This window comes from Pipra filicauda, unplaced genomic scaffold (genome assembly GCF_003945595.2).
Source record: "Pipra filicauda isolate LSUMZ 115617 unplaced genomic scaffold, ASM394559v2 scaffold336_size1087642_pilon, whole genome shotgun sequence".
Classification (NCBI taxonomy): domain Eukaryota; kingdom Metazoa; phylum Chordata; class Aves; order Passeriformes; family Pipridae; genus Pipra; species Pipra filicauda.
The window spans coordinates 81,867-101,284 of NW_024104461.1; the positions used below are offsets into that span (position 1 = coordinate 81,867).

Here is a 19,418-nt window from a genome sequence, read left to right on the forward strand (position 1 = left end):
CAAGAGACCCTCCTGCATTTAGAGTAGTTTGTTTCTTGAGAGAGCATCTCAGAACTACTGTCAGGAAAGCAAGTAACTGGTTGTGGTGTATGTTGTATCCTTGATTTGCTTACAGAATCATTTGCATGGGGTTTTTGGCTCCTTCTCCAATGTAATTGGTACATTGCTTTTGTCAGATGTCATTCCTAGGTAACTCTGGCACCAGCTAATCCCTCCTGTCCTTTGGCCCGTGCTCCTCAGGCTCGTGTCATGCACTGTTTGTCAAGCACCCTGCAAGAGCAGCAAATAAACAATCCTCCTTTTTTTTCCCCCCTTTTCCTTCCAGAACTTGCTTGTTGCTTTGAAGTCAGCTTTGTTGTCCGTGCTAAAGATAACCAGTAACGTTGTTTGGAAAGGGATGTACACAGATGTGAAGTCTTAGCCAAAAGTGATCAGTGGTTGTGTTTTCCTTTAGCTGCTGGGAGGATGGCGCTGTGCTCCGTTGGGTTTGTTGAGCTAAGATGCTCTTGCTCCATCCTGGCTCAATAAATGTCCCTGGGGAGGGGTTTGACACCGTAATTTCCAGTGCTACAGCAACGAGATGCTCTTGGACGAAAGCACAAACATCTTTGATCTGATCTGTCCCTCCTTTCTTTTGCCTCAGAGGTTGAAAGATCTCAAGCAAAGGGAGTTTGCTCGCAATGTCTCTTCGAGGTCACGGAAGGATGAGAGGAAGCAGGAGAAGGCCCTTCGGCGCCTGCACGAGCTGGCTGAGCAGAGGAGGCAGCCTGAGTGGTGAGTTTGGGTGGTCCCAAGCACCCTTAGAGCACCCTTGGAGCACGAGGGGGGCTGCAGCCCTGTGCTGTGCTGGCACTCCTGCTCCAGAATCCTTTGCAGATTCTGATGGTGAAGCTTCATGCTAACATTTAGGCTCATGCTGCAGTTTTGGTTGTAATGAATTCACTAAACTGATCCAGAGCATCCCCAAAGTGCTTTATCCATCAATATGTTTTCTTCAGTTATTTAATATTATTAAAAATTCCAAGTGACTGTATAATGTTATTTTTTGCGTGTGTGTGGGTACAAGAGCACTTGAACTGTGTAGGACTGTCTCAGCTGAGGCATGAATCCCACTCCAGAGGTACATGGACACCAGTGAGCTGTTTTCTCTCTCTCCCCTGTTCCCACAGTGCTCCTGGAAGTGGGCCCATGTTCAGAACCACCACTGTGGCCGTGGATGAGGAAGGTGGAGACGACGACGATTCCGCGGCCAACAGCGGCTCCTTCGTCCAGACAAGTTCTGGCCAGGCTGCAGAGATGACTATGGACAGAGGCTTCCTGAACACTGGACAGGGTGTGATGCCAAGCCAGGCGCCCTCCCAGGCAGCGCAGGCCATCAGCTTTGGCATCAAGAGCTCTCTGGGGACTCCGCTGCAGAAGATCGGGGTGTCGTTTTCCTTCGCGAAGAAGACTCCAGTCAAGCTGGAGACCATCGCTTCTGTTTTCAAGGACCATGTGGAAGAGTCCAGCTCTTCAGATGGGGCAAAAGGGGATGAGAGGGGGTCTTCAGAGGCTGGCAGCCTGCAGAAGTCTGGGGAGGGAGAAGGCACCAACAATTCTGACGGCAAGGAGGACGATGACCAGCACGACAAGGACAGCGGGTCCCTGGCCAGCACCTTATCGAAACTGAAGAAGATGAGGAGAGAAGATGGACCAACGGCCATGGAACCGGAGTACTACCACTACATCCCCCCAGCCCACTGTAAAGTGAAGCCCAATTTTCAATTCCTGCTTTTCATGAAGTCAACCGAACAAATGGAAGCTGAAAATGTGAACAAAAAAAACACAAATGAAGTGAAAAAGGGGACTTCCCCCAAACCCAAACCCGGGAAGCACACGGAGAAAGCCACTGAGAGCACGGCGCAGCAGAAGGAGCAGAGTACTACTGAAACCACATCCCAGCAGGGCAAAACAGAGCCAAAAGACGTCCAGGAGAATGAAAGTACAGAGGAGAGCAAACACCTTCCAGAGAGCAAACCCCCTGAGCCAGACACTGCTAAAGAAGCTGCTCCACCTGCCTCGGGCTGCAGAGATGGCTCTGAGGGACCAAAGCACCCGACAGGACCTTTTTTCCCAGTTCTGAGTAAAGATGAGAGCACAACACTGCAGTGGCCTTCAGAGCTGCTCATATTCACCAAAGCTGAGCCCTCTGTGTCCTACAGCTGTAACCCCCTGTACTTCGACTTCAAGCTCTCCCGCAACAAAGATGCCAAAGGGAAAGGGGCAGAGAAATCCAAGGATCCGGGGGGACTTTGTAAAGACAACACTCAGAGCACAGAGTCTGGTGAGGTGAGCAAAGCCAAGGAGGGTGAAAGCGTAGGCAACAGTTCTGCTGTGAAAACAGAGAACAAATCCCAGAGCAAGCAGGAGTGCGACCCGGGCAGCGTCGGTAAGGGGGAGGGGGAGGACAGCAGTAAGAGCATAACGGGGAAGAGTAAATCAGGGAGGTCCCATAAACACAAAAAGAAAAAGAAGCACAAAAAGTCCAGCAGACACAAACGCAGACACAAGGAGGAAGCTGAGGAGAAGGGCCGGAAAGCTGAGCTGGGGGAAGAGAAACCCAAGAAGCGGAAAAGGCACAGGCACAAAAAAGGTAAATCCTCCCTTTCGACGGAGTCAGACCGGGTGCTGAAACCCGAACTGTCAGAAGACTGCAGCCACTTCCAGAAGAAAAAGCGGTGCTCCCAGGAGTCCCAGAGGAAATCCCTGTCTGCCGAGGAGGGAAGCAGCGGTAAAAAAGAGGACGGGGGTAACTCCTGCCAAGAGCACGGCAGCAAGAAACACAAGGCTGAGCTGCAGCAGGTCCCTGCTGCGAGGAGGCGCTGCCCGGCTGCGTCCCAGGGCCGGCCCGGCCGCCGGAGCCGGCAGAGCAGCGGCGACTACGACAGCGACGAGGGCTCCCACGGGAAGCACTGCCGGCAGAAATCCCCGTCCCAGTACAGCGACGACTACGACTCCGGCAGCGAGCACTCCCGCAGCCGCTCCCGCTCGGGCCGCGGGCACTCCTCCCACAGGTCCTACTCCAGCAGCTCCGACGCCTCCTCGGAGCACAGCCGGTACAGCCGCCGCAGGAGCTACTCCGACGACAGCTACAGCGACTACAGCGACCGCTCCCGCTGCCACTCCAAGCGCTCCCAGGACTCGGAGGATGACTCCGACTACAACAGCTCGAACCACCGCTCGAAGCGGCGCAAATACTCCTCGTCGGAGGATGACTACAGCTCGAGCAGGAGCAGGTCCAGGAGCCGGAGCAGGAGCCGAACCCACCCTCGGGGCAGGTCAAGATCGAGGAGCCGGGGCAGGACCCGCAGCAGCAGCTGCAGCCGCAGTCGGAGCAAGAGGAGGAGCCGGAGTGTGACGGGTCGGAGCTGGAAGCGGAGCCGCAGCTACAGCCGGGACCGGAGCCGCAGCACCCGGAGCCACTCGCAGAGGTCCCTGTCACGGAAGGGCTCACGGGGCCACGAGAGCCCCGAGGAGAGAAGGTCTGGCAGGAGGGACTTCATCAGGTCCAAGATCTATCGCTCCCAATCCCCGCACTATTTCCGGACAGGCCGAGGTGAAGGATCGCTGCTGAAGAAAGAGGAGGGCAAAGGAGAGGATCTGAAAGGATCTGGCTCTCTCTCCCAGAACAGCAGCAGCTCTGGCACGGGGCGGGCCTCGGAAGGGGACTGCAGTCCTGAGGAGAGAAACTCTGTCACTGCAAAGCTGCTTTTGGAAAAGATTCAGTCCAGGAAGGTTGAGAAGAAGCCCTGTGTGGCTGATGAGGTGCTGGCGGGGGCAAACAAGGTGGGCATAAAGCTCAAAGATCCTCCCCAGGGCTACTTTGGCCCAAAACTTCCTCCTTCCTTAGGCAACAAACCGGTTCTCCCGTTAATCGGGAAGCTGCCAACGGTGCGGAAACCGAACTCCAAACGATACGAGGAGTCTGGCTTGGAGAGGGGTGAGGAGCAAGAGCTGTCGGATGCTGAGGACGGTTCCCAAGGCATGGAGGAGGGTCAGCTGGCCGGGCAGTCTCTCCTGGAAGATGTGGTGATGGTCATTCAGGACAAACCTCTGGACGAGCCGAAACGCGACGAACCTGCCGTGGAGATGCCGTCGATTCCCCTGGAAGCGCCGTCGCTCCCCGAGTGCTTTGGCTCCGGAGATCTGGTCATGTCACACAACTTCCTCTCGGATCCGAACGATGGTGATGGGCTGGAACCCATGGATGGGGGCAGCCAGCCGGTCCCAGTGGAAACCAGTATGATGCCCTTGGTTCCAGACGTCGAGCACTTTCCTGGCTATGTGCCTCAGAGCGGCGAGCCGAGCATGGAAGGGGATCGGGAAGGGGGAGAAGATTCCTCTCTGGCCCCGCTGGAGAGCCAGCCCATCACCTTCACCCCCGAGGAGATGGAGAAGTACAGCAAGCTGCAGCAGGCGGCCCAGCAGCACATCCAGCAGCAGCTCCTGGCCAAGCAGGTCAAGGCCTTCCCCGCCTCGGCGGCCCTGGCGCCGGCAGCGCCCGCGCTCCAGCCCATCCACATCCAGCAACCGGCGGCGGCCTCGGCCACGTCCATCACCACGGTGCAGCACGCCATCCTGCAGCACCACGCCGCTGCTGCCGCCGCCGCCATCGGCATCCACCCGCACCCCCACCCGCAGCCCCTCGCTCAGGTCCACCACATCCCCCAGCCCCACCTGACGCCCATCTCCTTATCCCACCTGACCCACTCGATTATTCCAGGGCACCCCGCCACCTTCCTGGCCAGCCACCCCATCCACATCATTCCGGCCTCAGCCATCCACCCGGGCCCCTTCACGTTCCACCCGGTCCCGCACGCTCTCTACCCGACCCTCCTGGCCCCGAGGCCCGCAGCCGCCGCCGCCGCCACGGCCTTGCACCTCCACCCCCTGCTGCACCCCATTTTCTCAGGACAGGACTTGCAGCACCCACCCAGCCACGGCACATGAAGGACAGAACGAAGGAACCTCAGAGTTTTGGGAAGGGGTTGGAGCTGATCCAGCGGGCAGGTGAGGCCTGAGCATTTCCTGTCACTCTTGAGCAGCCGAAGAAGCCGGAGGCTCAAGGGCTGGGCGGCAGCGTTTTCCATATCCACTCCCAGGGATGTCTCGCTCCCACACTTCCGTGCACGCAGCGGCACCGTTCCAAGAACCATTTCACCTGCAGACCAGCGAGACACTTGGAAAGGCTTCTTTTTCCCCCCCCGGGTTCTTACACTTGGTCATCTTCCTTCTGCCGCCTTGTATATAATAAATGAGGTCTCATCCACACTAATAGGTCTCTCAAAATCCTTTTAATGAGGTCATCTAATTAAAATAGTCAGCATGATTGAACCCGGTGTGTAATTGGCGATGGAACATTCGGGAGCTGTCGGCTGCAGATCCCGGCGAGGAGGCCTCAGTTTTCAGGCCTTACTCGCTGCACATGTGGGTTTTTTCTTGCTGTGAGCAGCAAAGGTGGAAGTAAGATCTTACTGTAAAGAGGAGAAGGAGCTGTGTGTGTGCCCGGAGCTCCCATCCTTCTCCATCCTGCATCCGTGTTCTCCTGCGCCAGGACCGCACCTGCACATCCCGGACTGGAGAGAGCTGCTCGTTGGGGTTGGGAATTCCAGTCTGGGCTTTGACCACTCTTCTCCTGGAAGGGGGGGGGGGGGGGGAAAGAAATCACTCTGACTTCCATCTTCTGTGGTGTTGGGAAAAAGGCACTGGGATGGGAGAGAGAAGGAAAATCCTGTTAGGAATTGAAGCAATACAGAGGACGAGGAGCGCGGCCGGGGGTGCGAAGCGTGTTCTTTCCTCTGTAACACTGATGGTTGTTTCCTTATTAATTTATAGGATTATTTTTTTTTTTAATGTAAAGAATTGCACTGAACTCTGTAAACAAAGATGCTGCTTTTTGTAGCTCCTATCAAAGGTTACATTTGTAGTATATCGCAATAATATTTTTTACAGCCAGTTCTTAGTGGTACTTGTTCTGGTGGCTTCTGTGTAAATATGTTTGCTGTAGGTGACCCAAGACACTTGTAAAGGTTCAATTTATAGTTTCAGCTAGATGCAGAACGAACTAAGCATGTATATTTTATCAAGCTCATGTATTTTTGAAGTTTTTATGTACTATAAAATGTAAAAAAAAAAAAAAATAAAAAAAATCTTCATTTAAAATTTTGCAGAAGAAAAAAAAAAAAACACAACAGGTGAGACTTGGGCACAGTGAGGGGGTGGGGGCAGTGGTGACTCCAGCAGGTGCTGCTCTCCTCCCTGCCATAGGAATGGGCACTGGAGCAGTGGGGAGCAGCAGGAATTCAGAGTGTCTCCCAGAGTATAGATATCCTTTTTTTTCCCCCTCTTTCCTTTTCCTTTCCCCCTGTTTGAAGCAGTGATGTGCACAGGCTCCTGGGGCAGGAGAGCCTTGGGACCGTTCCCGTCCCACACACAGGGTCACACTGAGCTGGGGCTGCCTGACTTATTCCATGAGGGGTTTCCCAGTTCTTCCCTGTGGGAGCTTCCCTGTCCCATCCCAGGGGATGGTTTGCTGACATGGACACTGCAGGTGCAGGTCCCCTCGTGTCACGGTGGTTGGGGCACCTCAGGGAGGCTCTGTAGGGTGGGATTTCAGAGCAGGCACCGAGGGGATGCAGTGGCACTCCTGTCCCCTTCTCCATCCTCATCCTCTTCCCTGTCCCCTCCTGGAGCGTGGAGTCAAAGGATCAGACCCCCCTGAGCCTCCTCACTGTGTAAACGAGAAATTGGAGCAGGTCAGAGTGACACAGGGGTCACAAAAAGGGACTCAATTTCCTGTAAATACCCAACAATTCAGTGTTACTGTCAGAGCTGAGCTTTGTAGGGCCCGACCCCATCCCGGGGTTGTTTTTGGACTTCCAGGATAGCGCTAAAAATAATTAACCTGTCATTACTTAACGAGCATAAACAGACTGTATTTAACTTTGTCACATAAGATATATATATAAATATATATATATGCTGTAAAATGAGGGAAAAAAAACCTTTCTAATAAACCAATGATTTGTGGAAAAAAAATGCGGTGGCGTGTGATGGCATGGAGCTGCTGCATCAGGTGGCTTTCTCCTTAAATTATGGTAGGGGATGCTTGGGTCATACTTTTAACGGGAATATTTTGCTTGTAAGATAGAGAAAATATCCATTCCTGTGTCATCTGACAGCGGCCAGAAGCCGAGGTGGGGAGGGCAGCAGCTCCTGCCCATGAGGATGGTGTTGCTTCTCCACACTCCTCCAGCAGCTCCTTGTGGTGTTGGGGGTCTGTCAGCCCTCATGTCCCCTTTTTTCCATCTCCCTCTTCAGCAGTTCCTGACCTGGGCTGCAGCCTCGTCCTGCAGTCATGGAATTGTTCAGATTGGAAAAGCCCCCTGAGGTCATGGAGTCCAACCATCCCCCAGCACTGCCAAGGCCACCACTGACCATGTCCCCAAGTGCCACATCCACAGGGCTTTTAAATCCCTCCAGGGATGGGGACTCCACCTCTGCTCTGGGCAGCTGTGCCAGGGCTGGACAAACATTCTGGGGAAGAAATTTTCCCTAATATCCAACCTAAATCTCGCCTGAGCTCGTTTCCTCTCTTCCTGTCCCTTGTTCCCTGGGAGCAGAGCCCGACTCCCTTTCCTGTCAGGGAGTTGCAGAGAGCAAGAAGGTCCCCCCTGAGCCTCCTTTTCTCCAGGCTGAGCCCCCCCAGCTCCCTCAGCTGCTCCTCAGGACTGTCCCCACCGTGGTCGAGGAACTTGGGGTTGCCCAGGTCATGCCATGGGATTTTGGGAGTTTTGCCCCCGGGGTCTCTCCAGCCCAGGCTGTGCTGCTGATCCAACCTGGGCGAGCGTCAGAAGCCGTGAGAGCTCAGGAGGAGGAGCACCCACCTCTCCTTTCCTAAATAAAGTCCTGGTTTGGTTAAAGGAAAAAAATCCAAACCCCACTGAACACTGCCAGGGTGGGGGCACAGGGTGCCACCTGCCATTGCCTGTCTGTCCTCTGGGTGGCCCTGGGCCGGGGAGGCTGATGAGTGATGGTGCAGAAGAGCTGCAAGGAACAGGGAAATAAGTAATTCAACGGGAGAAGGAATCACAGTGGCCTTGAAGGAGCCTGGTGTGGGCTCCAGCTGGGTTTGGATGCTGCTGCCAGCGGGGGATTAGACCACCCGAGGAGGAGCAGCTGCCCCTGAGCCCAGTGTCCTGCTCTGCCGGGGCACAGAGCTGAGCCGGGCTCGGCTAAACCCTTCCCACCCCTCGGAGCTCTGCTCCAGCTGTTTTCCAACTGCAGCTGCTCCAAAGGGCTGGAGCAGTCCGGGCTCTGGGGCTGTGTTCCCCCTCAGGGGCCAAGGTGCTGTTTGGGCACTGTGGTGGCCTCCCTGTGCCCTCCAGGACCCCCTGACCCCTCCGTCCTGCTTCCCACCTGCAGCTTCAGAGATGGAAAGGAAGTTTCACAAATGGGGCTGGATCACAGGGAGGTGCTCCGGGGCCTGTCCCTGCCACCGGCTCTGGGTGAGCATGAGGAGCCCGAGGAGCCCCGAGGCACCCTGAGGGTCCTTAATTAATTGAGTTTAAATTAATCGTGCTGGTGGGTTCAGGGGCTCAGCCACTGTCCAGGCAGAGCTGAGCCCCCACAGCTCCCCCAGGCCTGGCTTGGCTGAGGGGCACCGGCTCCTCCACGGGGGTCAGGAACCCCCCTTGTTCTCTTGGGTGGGGGCTGTGCCCCCACCTGGCACCCATCCCCTTCCCAGAGCCATTTCCCTGTGCTGCTCAGCCCCTTGGGAGGGTTTTGGGGTGTCCCTACCCTGGGGAAGGGGGGGAGACAGTTTGCGGGCAATGCCCAGCGCTGGTGGGGTCAGTGCTGTCTGCTCCATCCGGCTGCAGAGGGGACACCGGGGACGATGCAGGGGCCCCGTGCCCTGCTGTCCTCCCCCCTCCCCGCCGCGTTTCCGCTGGCCAGGGCTGCCTGCACCCCGAAATAACCCCCCGAGACAGGCACCCCAGGGCGGGCTGGATTCGGCCCCGGCGGGAGGCTGGTGGTGGGTGCTGTGCTGCCCCCCTGTCCCTCCAGCCCTGCCAGTGTCCCCCGGTGGCACTGCCACCTCCTGCCCCCCACCCTGCTCCGGCCACATCCGACCCAGCACATCCCCCCCACAGCCCTCTGGCTCCCGCAGGAGCGGATGCGCGTTCGGGGGGGGCCCTTCCTGTGCCCCCCATCACTGCCGTCCCCGGCCCCGACTGCGTCCTCCGAGATAAGCCGGGACCGCCCCGGGACGTGCCGGGGCTGTGGCCACATTTCGGGGTGGCCATGAGGCTGCTACGGGTGCTGCTGCTCCTCGGGGGGCTGCGCCTGCCCCCCACCCTGGGGCTTCTCCAGGAACCCCCCACCGAGTACACGGGACCCCCCGGCAGCTATTTCGGCTTTGCCCTGGATTTCCTCATGACAGAGGGCAGGTAGGGACACACCGTGGGGCGGGGGTCGGGCACGGCACGGGAATGACACCCACCCCCCCAGATGACACCCGCTCTGCCCCCCAGGCCCAGCGTGGCCGTGGGAGCCCCCCGTGCCAACACCTCCCAGCCCGGCGTGGCTCAGCCCGGCGCCGTCTTCCTCTGCTCCTGGCCCCCCGACGAGACCCCCTGCCGCCCCCTCCCCATCGACACCGCGGGTACGTGGGTGCCGTGCGGTGCTGGGCGGGCACAGGGCGTGTGCCGGAGCCGCAAAATCCCCCTCTCCCGCTCCCCCAGGGGACGAGACCGAGACCCAGGGCACCTTGGAATTCCACACCTACAAGTCGCACCAGTGGCTGGGCGCGTCCGTCACCGGCTGGGACGGCAAACTGGTGGTGGGTGCAGCCGGCGGGGGGTGGTTTGGGCACCCGTGGGTGGTGACGGCGGGGTGGGCACCCACCCTGTGCCATCCCCCTGCCCAGGCCTGCGCCCCGCTGCAGCACTGGAACGCGCTGGACGGGCCGGACGAGGCGTTCCGGACCCCGACGGGCACCTGCTTCGTGGCGACCCCGGGGCTGCGGCGCGTGGTCTGGTACTCGCCCTGCCGGGACCAGTCGATGGCCAACACCTACCGCCAGAACAACTACGGTGAGGGGGCTCGGGGCTCGGGGGGGCGGGGGTGCCCCCACCCCGTGTCGGTCTGACCCTGCCCTGTGCCCGCAGAGCACGACAAACGCTACTGCGAGATCGGCTTCAGCGCCGCCATCACCCCGGTGAGGGGGGGCTCGGGGGGCTCGGGGGGGCTCGGGGGGCTCGGGGGGCAGCGCGCCCGGCGTGCCCCCCGGGATTCTCGTGGAGATGGTGCCAGGGATGCAGAGGGTGTGGCCGAAATGGTACCTGAGTGGGGGTGTCAGGGTGGGGGATGCTGGAGCGGGAATTCCAGAGGAAGGGGCCCCAGGATGAGGATGAGAGGGTGGGGCATGCTGGGGTGGGGGTGTCAGGAGGGGGGAAGAGGGTGTGGGGAGGTTTGGGTGGAGGTGCTGGGGTGCAGGATGCTTGAATGGGGGGATGCCAGGATGTGGGATACTTGTGTGGGGGCTTTAGGGTGGAGGATGCTGGAGTGGGAAATATTGGGGTGGGGGAAGCCTGGGTGGGGATGCCAGGGTCATGGATGCTCTGGTGGAGGATGGTTTGGGCACCTGGAGGGGATGCCAAGATGGGGGATGACAGGATGGGAGATACTTGGGTGAGGATGCTTGGGAGTGATGCTTGGGGAATGTTGGGGTGGGGAGTGGATGGGGATGCTTGAGGAGGATACCAAGGTGGGAATGTCAAGGTCATGGATGCCAGGATAAGGGATGATGGGGTGGAAGATTTTGGGGTAGGGGATGCTGGAGTGGGAGATACCTGGGGGAGGTGTGCCAGGATGGAGGGTGCTGGGGTGGGGGGTACTTGGGTGAGGATGCTTGGGGCGTTGCCCGGGTGGGGATGCCAGGATAAAGGATGCTGAGGTGGGAGCGTGGGGGTGAAGGACGCCAGGATAAGGGATGTTTGGGCGCGATGCCAGGGTGGGGGTGCCCCAGGGCGGTGCTGAGGCCAGCTCCTCCCGCAGGACGGCACGCTGGTGCTGGGTGCCCCCGGCGGGTATTACTTCACGGGTGAGTCCTTCCTGCCGGGCTGGTGCTCCCTTCGGGTGGGCATGGCGAGAGGAGGGCACCCACGGGCCACCCCCTCAGTGCCACCCGCAGTGGCACTGGCAGCTCAGGGCGTGTGGCAGCGGGTGCCCCCTCAGCGCTGGTGTCCGCTCACCCCCGTGTCTCGCAGGGCTCCTGTACTCCGTGGAGGTGAACACCATCCTCAGCCGCTTCCACGGCACGTCCCTGCTCTGGCTGGGGACCCCGGGGCGCCCCACGGTGCCCGTGTCCCTGGAATACGAGGACGGGTACCGGGGTGAGCAGCGGGCACGGGCACCCCGCCCCACAGCCGGCTCCTGCCGGGGCTCCCGGGGGTTCACTGGTGCTCCTCTCCCTGCAGGGTACTCGGTGGCTGTGGGCGAGTTCGATGGCGACCTCAGAACCAAAGGTAGGGCTGGGGGGTGTGGAAGGCAGGGCCACCTGCGGGAGGGGGGGGGTGATGGGCCCGGGAAACCCTGGGACGACCTCCCCTCCCGGGGGTGCTGGACAGAGGTTGTGCCAGGTCACACCCTTTATCCTGTCTCTGTGCCCCCACACCCCTCATACCCTGCCAGGGGTATCCCTCTGCCCATCCCTGTACTGGGGATATGCCTGTGCCCACCCCACTGTCAGAATTATCCTTGTGCCCACACCAGTGCCGGGGTTATCCCCGTGCCCACCCCAGTGCTGGGGATATCCCTGTGCCAACCCCAGTGCTGGGGATATCCCTGTGCCAACCCCAGTGCCAGGGCCCCCTCCGATGCCCCGGTGGGGTCACTCATGGCTCTCATCCCCCACAGAGTACGTGGTGGGGGTCCCCAACAAGAGAGACACGAGGGGTGAGGTGAGTGCTGGGGGGTGCCCGGTGCCCCGTGCCCGGTGCCACCTGGAGGGGTCACCACCGTGTGGCCCCCCCGGGCTGGGGTCTGACGCTGCCCTGGGCAGGTGGAGATCTTCACTGCGGGGAACACCCTGCGCCGGCTGCGGGGCATCGACAGCGAGCAGGTACCTCCACCCTGTGCCACCTTCAGCAGCCCCTGGGGCTCCACGGCATCCCTGCACTCCTCCCTATATCCCCCCAGCCCCCCAGCCCCCATCTGCTCCCCGAACCCCCCCGCCCATCACCCAGTGCACCCCATGGTGTCTTTGGCACTCTCCTGGTGCCAGCCCAACCCGGACCCTTTCCAGGTGGCATCGTACTTCGGGCACACGGTGGCCGTGGCCGACGTCAATGGGGACGGGTGAGAGCCGGGACTGTCCCCACACCCCCCTTCCCCACGGGGACACCCAGGGGTGCCGCCCCGCGCCTGGCACACCCCTGGGTGCCCCCAGCCGCCAAACCTGAGGACCCTCACCCTGACCCCTCGCCCGGCACAGGCGGGACGATCTTTTGGTGGGTGCCCCCCTGTACATGGCCCGGCGCCCCGACGGGCAGCGCAGCGAACTGGGGCGGCTCTACCTCTACCTGGGCGGGGGGCACCAGCTCCTCCCCCGGCCCCCCCAGACCCTGACGGGCACCCACCCCTACGGCCGCTTCGCCGCCGCCATCGCCAGCCTGGGGGACCTGGACAAGGACGGCTTCGGCGGTAACACCGCGGGCGGTGGCGAGGGGGCTGTGCCAGGGGACCCCCCCGTGCCCCCACCTTGGGGAAACTGAGGCGGGAGCGCCTGGGTGGGCGGTGCTGGGTGGGCGGTGCTGGGTGGGCGCTCACGTCCTCTCTGTCCCCAGACGTGGCCGTGGGTGCCCCGCAGGGGGGTGACGATGGCAGAGGGCAGGTCTTCATCTTCCGCGGGCAGAGCGAGGGGCTGGAGCCGGTGCCCACCCAGCGCCTCGACAGCCCCTTCCCCGGCCCCGCCGCCTTCGGCTTCGCCCTGCGAGGGGGCACCGACCTGGACGGCAACGGCTACCCGGGTACGGCCCCGGGGTGCCACCACCCTGTCACCGCCCTGCCATCGCCCTGCCCACCCCGGTGTCACCACCCCGGCACCGACACTCCGCTTGTCCCCGCAGATCTGCTGGTCGGGGCTTACGGGGCGGCCAAGGTGGCCGTGTACCGGTGAGTGCCCGTCCCTGCGGTGGCCCGGGAGTCCCTGCCGGGTCCCCTGGCACCTCAGCAATGTCCCCGTGCCCCAGGGGACAGCCCGTGGTGGTGGCCCACACCCAGCTGAGTGTCCCCGATGGGCTGAACCCCGAGATCCTGGACTGTGTCCTGCCCGACTCCGGTATCCGTGTCAGCTGGTGAGGCGTGTGCTGGGGACACCGGTGTGGGGACACTGATGAGGGGACACTGCCATGGGAACAGTGCTGTGGAGACACTGCTGTGGGGACATTGCTGTGGGGACAATGGGGACACTGCCATGGGAACAGTGCTGTGGGGACACTGCTGTGGGGACACTGCTGTGGGGACAATGGGGACACTGCCATGGGAACAGTGCTGTGGGGACACTGCTGTGGGGACAATGGGGACACTGCCATGGGGACAATGCCACGGGGACACCACTGTGGGGACACTGCCGTGGGGACACTGCTGTGGGGACACCACTGGGGGGACAATACCATGGAGACATTGTCCCCACTGCTGTGGGGACAGTGGGGACACTTCTGTGGGGACGGGACAGGTCCCTGAGCACCCCTGGGTTCTGTTCCCCCGCAGCTTCCACGTGGTGTTTTGTGTCAGCGTGACGGGCCAGCACATCCCCTCGGCCATCCGTGAGTGCCAGCGCCACCCGGGGGGGACACGGGCACGGCTGGCGTGTCCCCGGGGGTGTCACCAGTGCCACCCTACCCTGTGCCCTGCCAGACCTGGAGGCTGAGCTGCAGCTGGACCGGCTGAAGCCCCGGCTGTCCCGGAGGGTCCTGCTCCTGCAGGGACACCAGTCGTCCTGGCGCGAGGAGCTGGTGGTGACACCGGGGACACGCCCCCAGTGCCGCAACCTCACCGCCTACCTGCGGGTACGGGCACGGGGGGGACACAGTCCAAGGAGGTGTGGGGACAGGGATGGGGATGTGGCATCTTCAACCGGGATGGGGACAGGAATTGGGACAGGGCTTGGGGACAACAGTGTCCCAGGAGGGTGGGTGACAGGGATGGGGACGGCGGTGGGTGGGGGTCCTGGGGTGGGGTGGGCTCGTGGTGCCCTCCAGAGTGCTCTGCCCATGGTGTCCCCAGGACGAGGCCGAGTTCAAGGACAAGCTGAGCCCGGTGGCCCTGAGCGTGGCCCTGGCACTGCCCCGGGAGGCCCCGGGGCTGGTGCTCTACGGGAACACCCTGGTGCAGGCACAGGTAGAGGGGGTGCAGCTGTGGGGGGACATGGCTGTGGTGACATGGGGTGGGCTCATCCGCATGGTTGGGCCAGGCACACGTGGGTATCCCCAGCCTGGCTGTGCTCAGCCCCGGAGTCCCTAGCCTGTCCCAGTGTCCCCAGCCTCTCCCTGGGACCATGACCCGGTCCCCTCACTGTCCCCAGTTCCTGTTGGGATGTGCCTCCTACCCCTCGCATTGTCCCCCGTTCCCCCTGGAATGTGCCCCCCCACTGTGCCCTGCCACTGTCCCTCCTGCCCAACCCTCTGTGCTCACCCTGCTGTCCCCAGTCCCTCCTGGGATGTCACCTCTGTATCCCATTCCCCCCCCTCATATTCCCTGCTGTTCCCAATGACTCCCCCTCCCACACTGCACCTTGGGTGGGGGTCCCCCTGTCCCCTCCCTGTCCCCCTCCCAGACCCACATCATCCTGGAGGACTGTGGCGAGGACAATCTCTGCATCCCTGACCTCCACCTGGCCGCTGACACGTGAGCACCTGGGACAGGGGGCGAGGGGGGTAGCCAGTGACCCCGTGGGGTGCTGAGCCCTGTGCCCGTGTCCCCGTGTCCCCCAGCCCCAGCCAGCGCCTGCTGATCGGGGCGGAGGCCGCGCTGCGCCTGCGTGCCCACGCCTCCAACGCGGGCGAAGGCGCCTTCGAGGCCGAGCTGAGGGTGCAGCTGCCCCCTGGCACCCACTACCAGGCAGCCCGGAGCACCATCCCGGTGGGTGCCCACGGGGGGGACAGTGGTGCCCGGGGTGGGGGGCTCACTGAGCCCATGGTGGTGTGAGAGGTGGAGGGTTCACACCACGCCCTTGACGGCCGTCACCCTCCACGGGGGTGCCCAGTGGTGATGGGTGTTGTGGGGTGTGCAGGGTGGGGGGCTCTCATTGGGTCCTTGTTGGTGTCTGGGGTGGGGGGCCCATGCTCTGCCCTTGGTGGCTGTCACCCTCCATGGGAGACCCCAGTGGTGAAGGGCATTGGGGGTGTCCAGGGTGGGGATCTCAAACCATGTCCTTGGTGGCCAACACTCTCCATGGGTGACCAGAGGGTTTTGGGGGGTGTGCAGGGTGGGGAGATCATGCCCTGCCCTTGATGGGTGTCACACTCTATGGGGGTGCCCAGTGGTGATGGGTGCTGGGGGGTGTGCAGGGTGAGGGGCTCACGCCGTGTCCTTGATGGTGTCGGGGTGGGGGGCTCACACCTTGTCCTTAGTGGCCATCACCATCCATGGGTGTGTCAAGTGGTGATGGGTGTCAGGGGGTGCCCGGCATGGGGGGGTGACCCAGATCTGGGGGCTCACACTGTCCTTGTTTGTCATAATCCTCCATGTGGGTGCCCAGTGTTCATGGGTGCCCAGGGATCTGGGGATAGGGGGCTCATGTCCTGCACTTCGTGGCCATCACCCTCCACTGGGGTGCCCAGAGGGGAGGGGTGTCAGAGAGGACCCAGAGTGGGGGGCTCACACCTTGCCCTTGGCAGTGTCTGGGGTGGGGGGCTCATGTTCTGCCCTTGGTGGTTGCCACCCTCCATGGCATTGCCCAGTGGTGAGGGGTGTCCAGGGTAGGGGTCTCACGCCCTGCCCTCGGCCCATGCAGGTCCCTGGGGTGGAGGGTGCACAGAGAGGTCCATGACGTGTCCCCTTCCTGTGTCCCCCACCCACAGGGGCAGGAGAAGCTGAGCTGCAACCCCAAGAAGGAGAACGGGACCCACGTGGTGCTCTGCGAGCTGGGCAACCCCATGAAAGCAGGGGCCCAGGTAAGGGGATGGGGGGTCTCTCTGTTCTGCCCATCGCCCACCCTGGCATTGGGGTCATCACCCACCTCCCTCCTACCCCCCAGATCACCGTGGACATGGAGCTGAGCGTGTCTGGGCTGGAGGACTTGGGGGATGCCATCACCTTCCAGCTCCAGCTGCGGAGGTGACACTGCCGTCCCCATCCCCTCCCACTGTCGGGACACTGGCACTCGGGATCGGTGTCCTCAGCGTGTCCCCAAACTCGGTGTCTGTCCCTCCCCCCGCAGCAAGAACAGCCCCAGCTCCACGAACGCGTCGGTGACAGTGACAGTGCCCGTGGAGGCTCAGGCAGAGATGGAGCTGCGAGGGTGAGGGTCTGGGGGGCACAGGGACACGCGGGGGGAGACACAAATGGGGACACTGACGCCCCTCTCCCGCCAGCAACTCCCTGCCAGACACGACGGTGCTGCCCACGAGCTGGCAGGGGGTGGAGGGCAGCCGGCGGCTCGAGGACCGCGGCATCAAGGTGGAGCACGTTTATGAGGTAGGGCACTGCCCCCTCCGGCTGCCCGGGGGGCTGTCCCCTCTGTCCCCTCCCTGGTGTCACCCCCCTGTCCTCCCGCAGCTCCACAACAAGGGTCCCAGCACCGTCAGCGGGGTCACCCTGCGCCTCGCTGTCCCCCACCAGCTGGGCGGCCACATCCTTCTCTACCTGCTGGAGCTGGGCACCGAGGGGGGCATGAACTGCACCCACCACCCCGACCTCAACCCCGCCCAGGTAGGGGCTGAGGGGCCAGTGCCCACCCGCGGGCGCTGGTGGGTGTTAAGGGGGTGGGTGTGACCCCTTTGTCTCCTTCCAGCTGGAGATCGCCCGTCCCACGGGAGCAGCGCCCGGGAACGGCACCCGCCAGCGGGAGCGCCGGGAGGCGGAGGAGCCCCCGGGGCTGGGGCTGGGGGAGCCTGTCCCCGTGGTGAGAGGGTGACCCCGGGGAACTGTACCCCGTGATGGGTGGGCCTGAGGGGTGCCAGGGTGGGGGACCCTGTCTGTGCTGAGTGGGTGACCCTGGGCACCTGCACCCATTATGGGGAGGGGGCTGGAGGTGCCTCCAGGGTGGGGGACCCCATCCCTGCGGTGAGTGGGTGCACCCAGGGACCTGCATCCCATTACGGATGTGGAGCTGGGTGGAGGACCCCGCCCCATGATGACCCCGGGGACCTGCAGCCCACAATGGGTGCAGGGCTGGGGGTGTCCCCCGGGGTGGGGGTCCCCAACACCTGCCGTGTCCCTCAGGACTGTGACAATGCCACGTGCGTGGACATCACCTGCCACGTGCCCAGCCTGGGCAAGGACCAGCGGGCACTGGTCAGTGTCCACGCCCTGCTCTGGATGGACACCCTGCAGCAGGTACTGTCCCCTCCTGGGGACAGCGAGGGCACAGGGTGGCACTGTCATGTCCCCTCCTGCAGAGAGCAGCACTGGGGATGACATGAGAGGCGTCATGGGTACCCCATTGGCTGCCAGCACCCCTGATGCCGTGTCTCCAATGTGTCCCCGTGTGTCCCCACCTCTGTCCCCACGTGTGTCCCCAGCGGGAGCACCTCCTGTCGCAGTTCCTCATCCAGTCCCAGGCGTGGTTCAGCACCTCGGCCATGCCCTACCGGGTCCAGCCCCGCTTCCTGCCCGCCGGCAACGCCACGGTAGGGCTGTTGGGGACACTGGGAAATGGGGACAGGTTGTGGTGGCAGCAGTGTCACCCAGCCGTCCCTCCGCAGGCTGTCACCCGGGTGGTTCGTGCCAGCCCCGGGGGCAAGGGGGCCGTGCCGGTGTGGGGGGTGGTGCTGGGGGTCCTGGCCGGGCTCCTGCTCCTCACCCTCCTCAGCCTCTTCATGTGGAAGGTGAGTGGGTGTAGGGGAACACTGGGAACACCGGGGACACCCATCATGGTGGTGGGGCCTCACTGGCACTGGAGGGACCATGAAATGGGGGTACAGACCTGTGGGGGGGGGCTGCGGGACGCGGGGGGGGCAGCTGGGGGGTCCCCGGGAGTGGTGCTATGGGGTCCCCGGGGGTGATGCCACAGGGATCCCTGGGGGGTGATGCTGTGGGGTCCCCAGAGGTTGTGCCATGGGGTCCCACAGGGCCTGGCTGTCACCCTGTCCCCTTCCAGATGGGTTTCTTCAAGAGGACACGACCACCCACCGAGGGGGACACACAAGATCCCAGCCAGGCCCAGGAGCTCGGGGGTGCCCAGGGCTAGTGGGGTCCCCCGTGGTCCCCCTGTGCCCCTCCCCCCAACCCCCTTGTCCTCCATCCCCTGAGTGCCCGTGGGACCCCAGCCCCCCTCTGCTCCCCCCCAGACAATAAATCCCTGCCTGGCACTCGGGTGCTGCCTGTGGGTGACATGGGGGTGCCCCCCAGGACCTGCACTGGGGGGGTTTGGGGAGGGGACAGGGAACACACAGGGGTGCACAGAGGCAAGGGGGGGGCTTTTGGGGACCCCCGTGTGCCCTGTGGATGCCCCAGGGGCACATGTGGCACCACAGAAATGGGTGGGTGCTGGGGGGTCGGTGCGGGGGTGGATGTCTGCCAGGATGCCAGTGCGGCACCGGGGGCCGGGACCGGGGCCAGTGCTGGGACCGGGGGTGGGTGTTGGTCCCGCGGTCAGTCCCGGGGGTGGGTCCGGGGATCGAGGCAGTACCGGAGGTCAGTCCCGAAATGCCGGTGAGGTACCGGGGGTCGACAATGAGGCTCGAGGAAGTACCGGGAGTGTGTCCTGGGATGCCGGTGCCGGTACCGAGTCCCCGTCCTGGGCCTCGGAGCGGTGCCGGGGATGAGTTCCGGGGGTCCCGGCGCGGTACCGGGGTCGGTGCAAAGATGCCGGTGCCGGTACCGACGTCAGTCCTGGGATGACGTTGCGGTTCCGGGTCCCGGTCCCGGCCTCGGGGCGGTACCGGGAGTGGGTACCCGGGGTCGGGGTCGGTACCGCGGTTAGTGCCAGGGCTCGGGGCACTGTCGGAGGTGGCTCCGGGGGTCGGTGCCGGTGTCGGGGGTAGCTGCTGGGTTGCCGCTGCCGACACCAGGGTCAGTCCGGGATGCCGGTGCCGGTACGGAGTCGCGGTCCAGGTCTCTCAGGGGTCCCGGGGAGGAATCCCGGGGAGGAATCCCGGGGTCCGCTGCGGTACCGGCGACGGGTCCCGCGTCTCGGGGCGGTGCCGGGGGCG

The 19,418-nt window shown here is 62.8% G+C and overlaps 2 protein-coding genes across 6 annotated transcripts in view; both read left to right on the top strand.

Moving 5' to 3' along the window:
* Positions 1-5,314, top strand: part of GPATCH8 (G-patch domain containing 8) — a 53,656-nt gene extending 48,342 nt beyond the window's left edge. For all 5 annotated transcript variants that reach the window (XM_027734047.2, XM_039384034.1, XM_039384035.1 and 2 more), the window contains 2 exons: positions 644-774; positions 1,170-5,314. In XM_027734047.2, the coding sequence (XP_027589848.2) occupies positions 644-774; positions 1,170-4,989 (3,951 nt within the window). In that variant the 3' untranslated portion in view covers positions 4,990-5,314. The remainder of the gene's footprint in view (positions 1-643; positions 775-1,169) is intronic.
* A 3,556-nt stretch (positions 5,315-8,870) lies between these two features.
* Positions 8,871-18,566, top strand: ITGA2B (integrin subunit alpha 2b). Its single transcript, XM_039384019.1, has 31 exons — positions 8,871-8,883; positions 9,209-9,488; positions 9,573-9,703; positions 9,783-9,880; positions 9,968-10,133; positions 10,209-10,258; positions 11,098-11,143; positions 11,310-11,435; positions 11,520-11,567; positions 11,959-12,002; positions 12,104-12,163; positions 12,347-12,399; positions 12,536-12,744; positions 12,888-13,070; positions 13,170-13,215; positions 13,293-13,397; positions 13,813-13,868; positions 13,960-14,111; positions 14,329-14,442; positions 14,879-14,949; positions 15,036-15,183; positions 16,125-16,217; positions 16,301-16,380; positions 16,484-16,564; positions 16,638-16,740; positions 16,822-16,974; positions 17,057-17,167; positions 17,488-17,601; positions 17,787-17,894; positions 17,970-18,092; positions 18,365-18,566. The coding sequence occupies exons 1-31, from the start codon at positions 8,871-8,873 to the stop codon at positions 18,452-18,454; spliced, it is 3,255 nt and encodes a 1,084-aa protein (XP_039239953.1). The 3' UTR covers positions 18,455-18,566.
* Positions 18,567-19,418: the final 852 nt, after the last annotated feature.

What these genes read in the sequence shown, in the direction of transcription:
- ITGA2B (XM_039384019.1), top strand. An exon ending in AGGTGGAGCACGTTTATGAG is followed by an intron (nt 16,741 to 16,821) that starts GTAGGGCACTGC and finishes GTCCTCCCGCAG; the next exon opens with CTCCACAACAAGGGTCCCAG. An exon ending in CCGACCTCAACCCCGCCCAG is followed by an intron (nt 16,975 to 17,056) that starts GTAGGGGCTGAG and finishes GTCTCCTTCCAG; the next exon opens with CTGGAGATCGCCCGTCCCAC.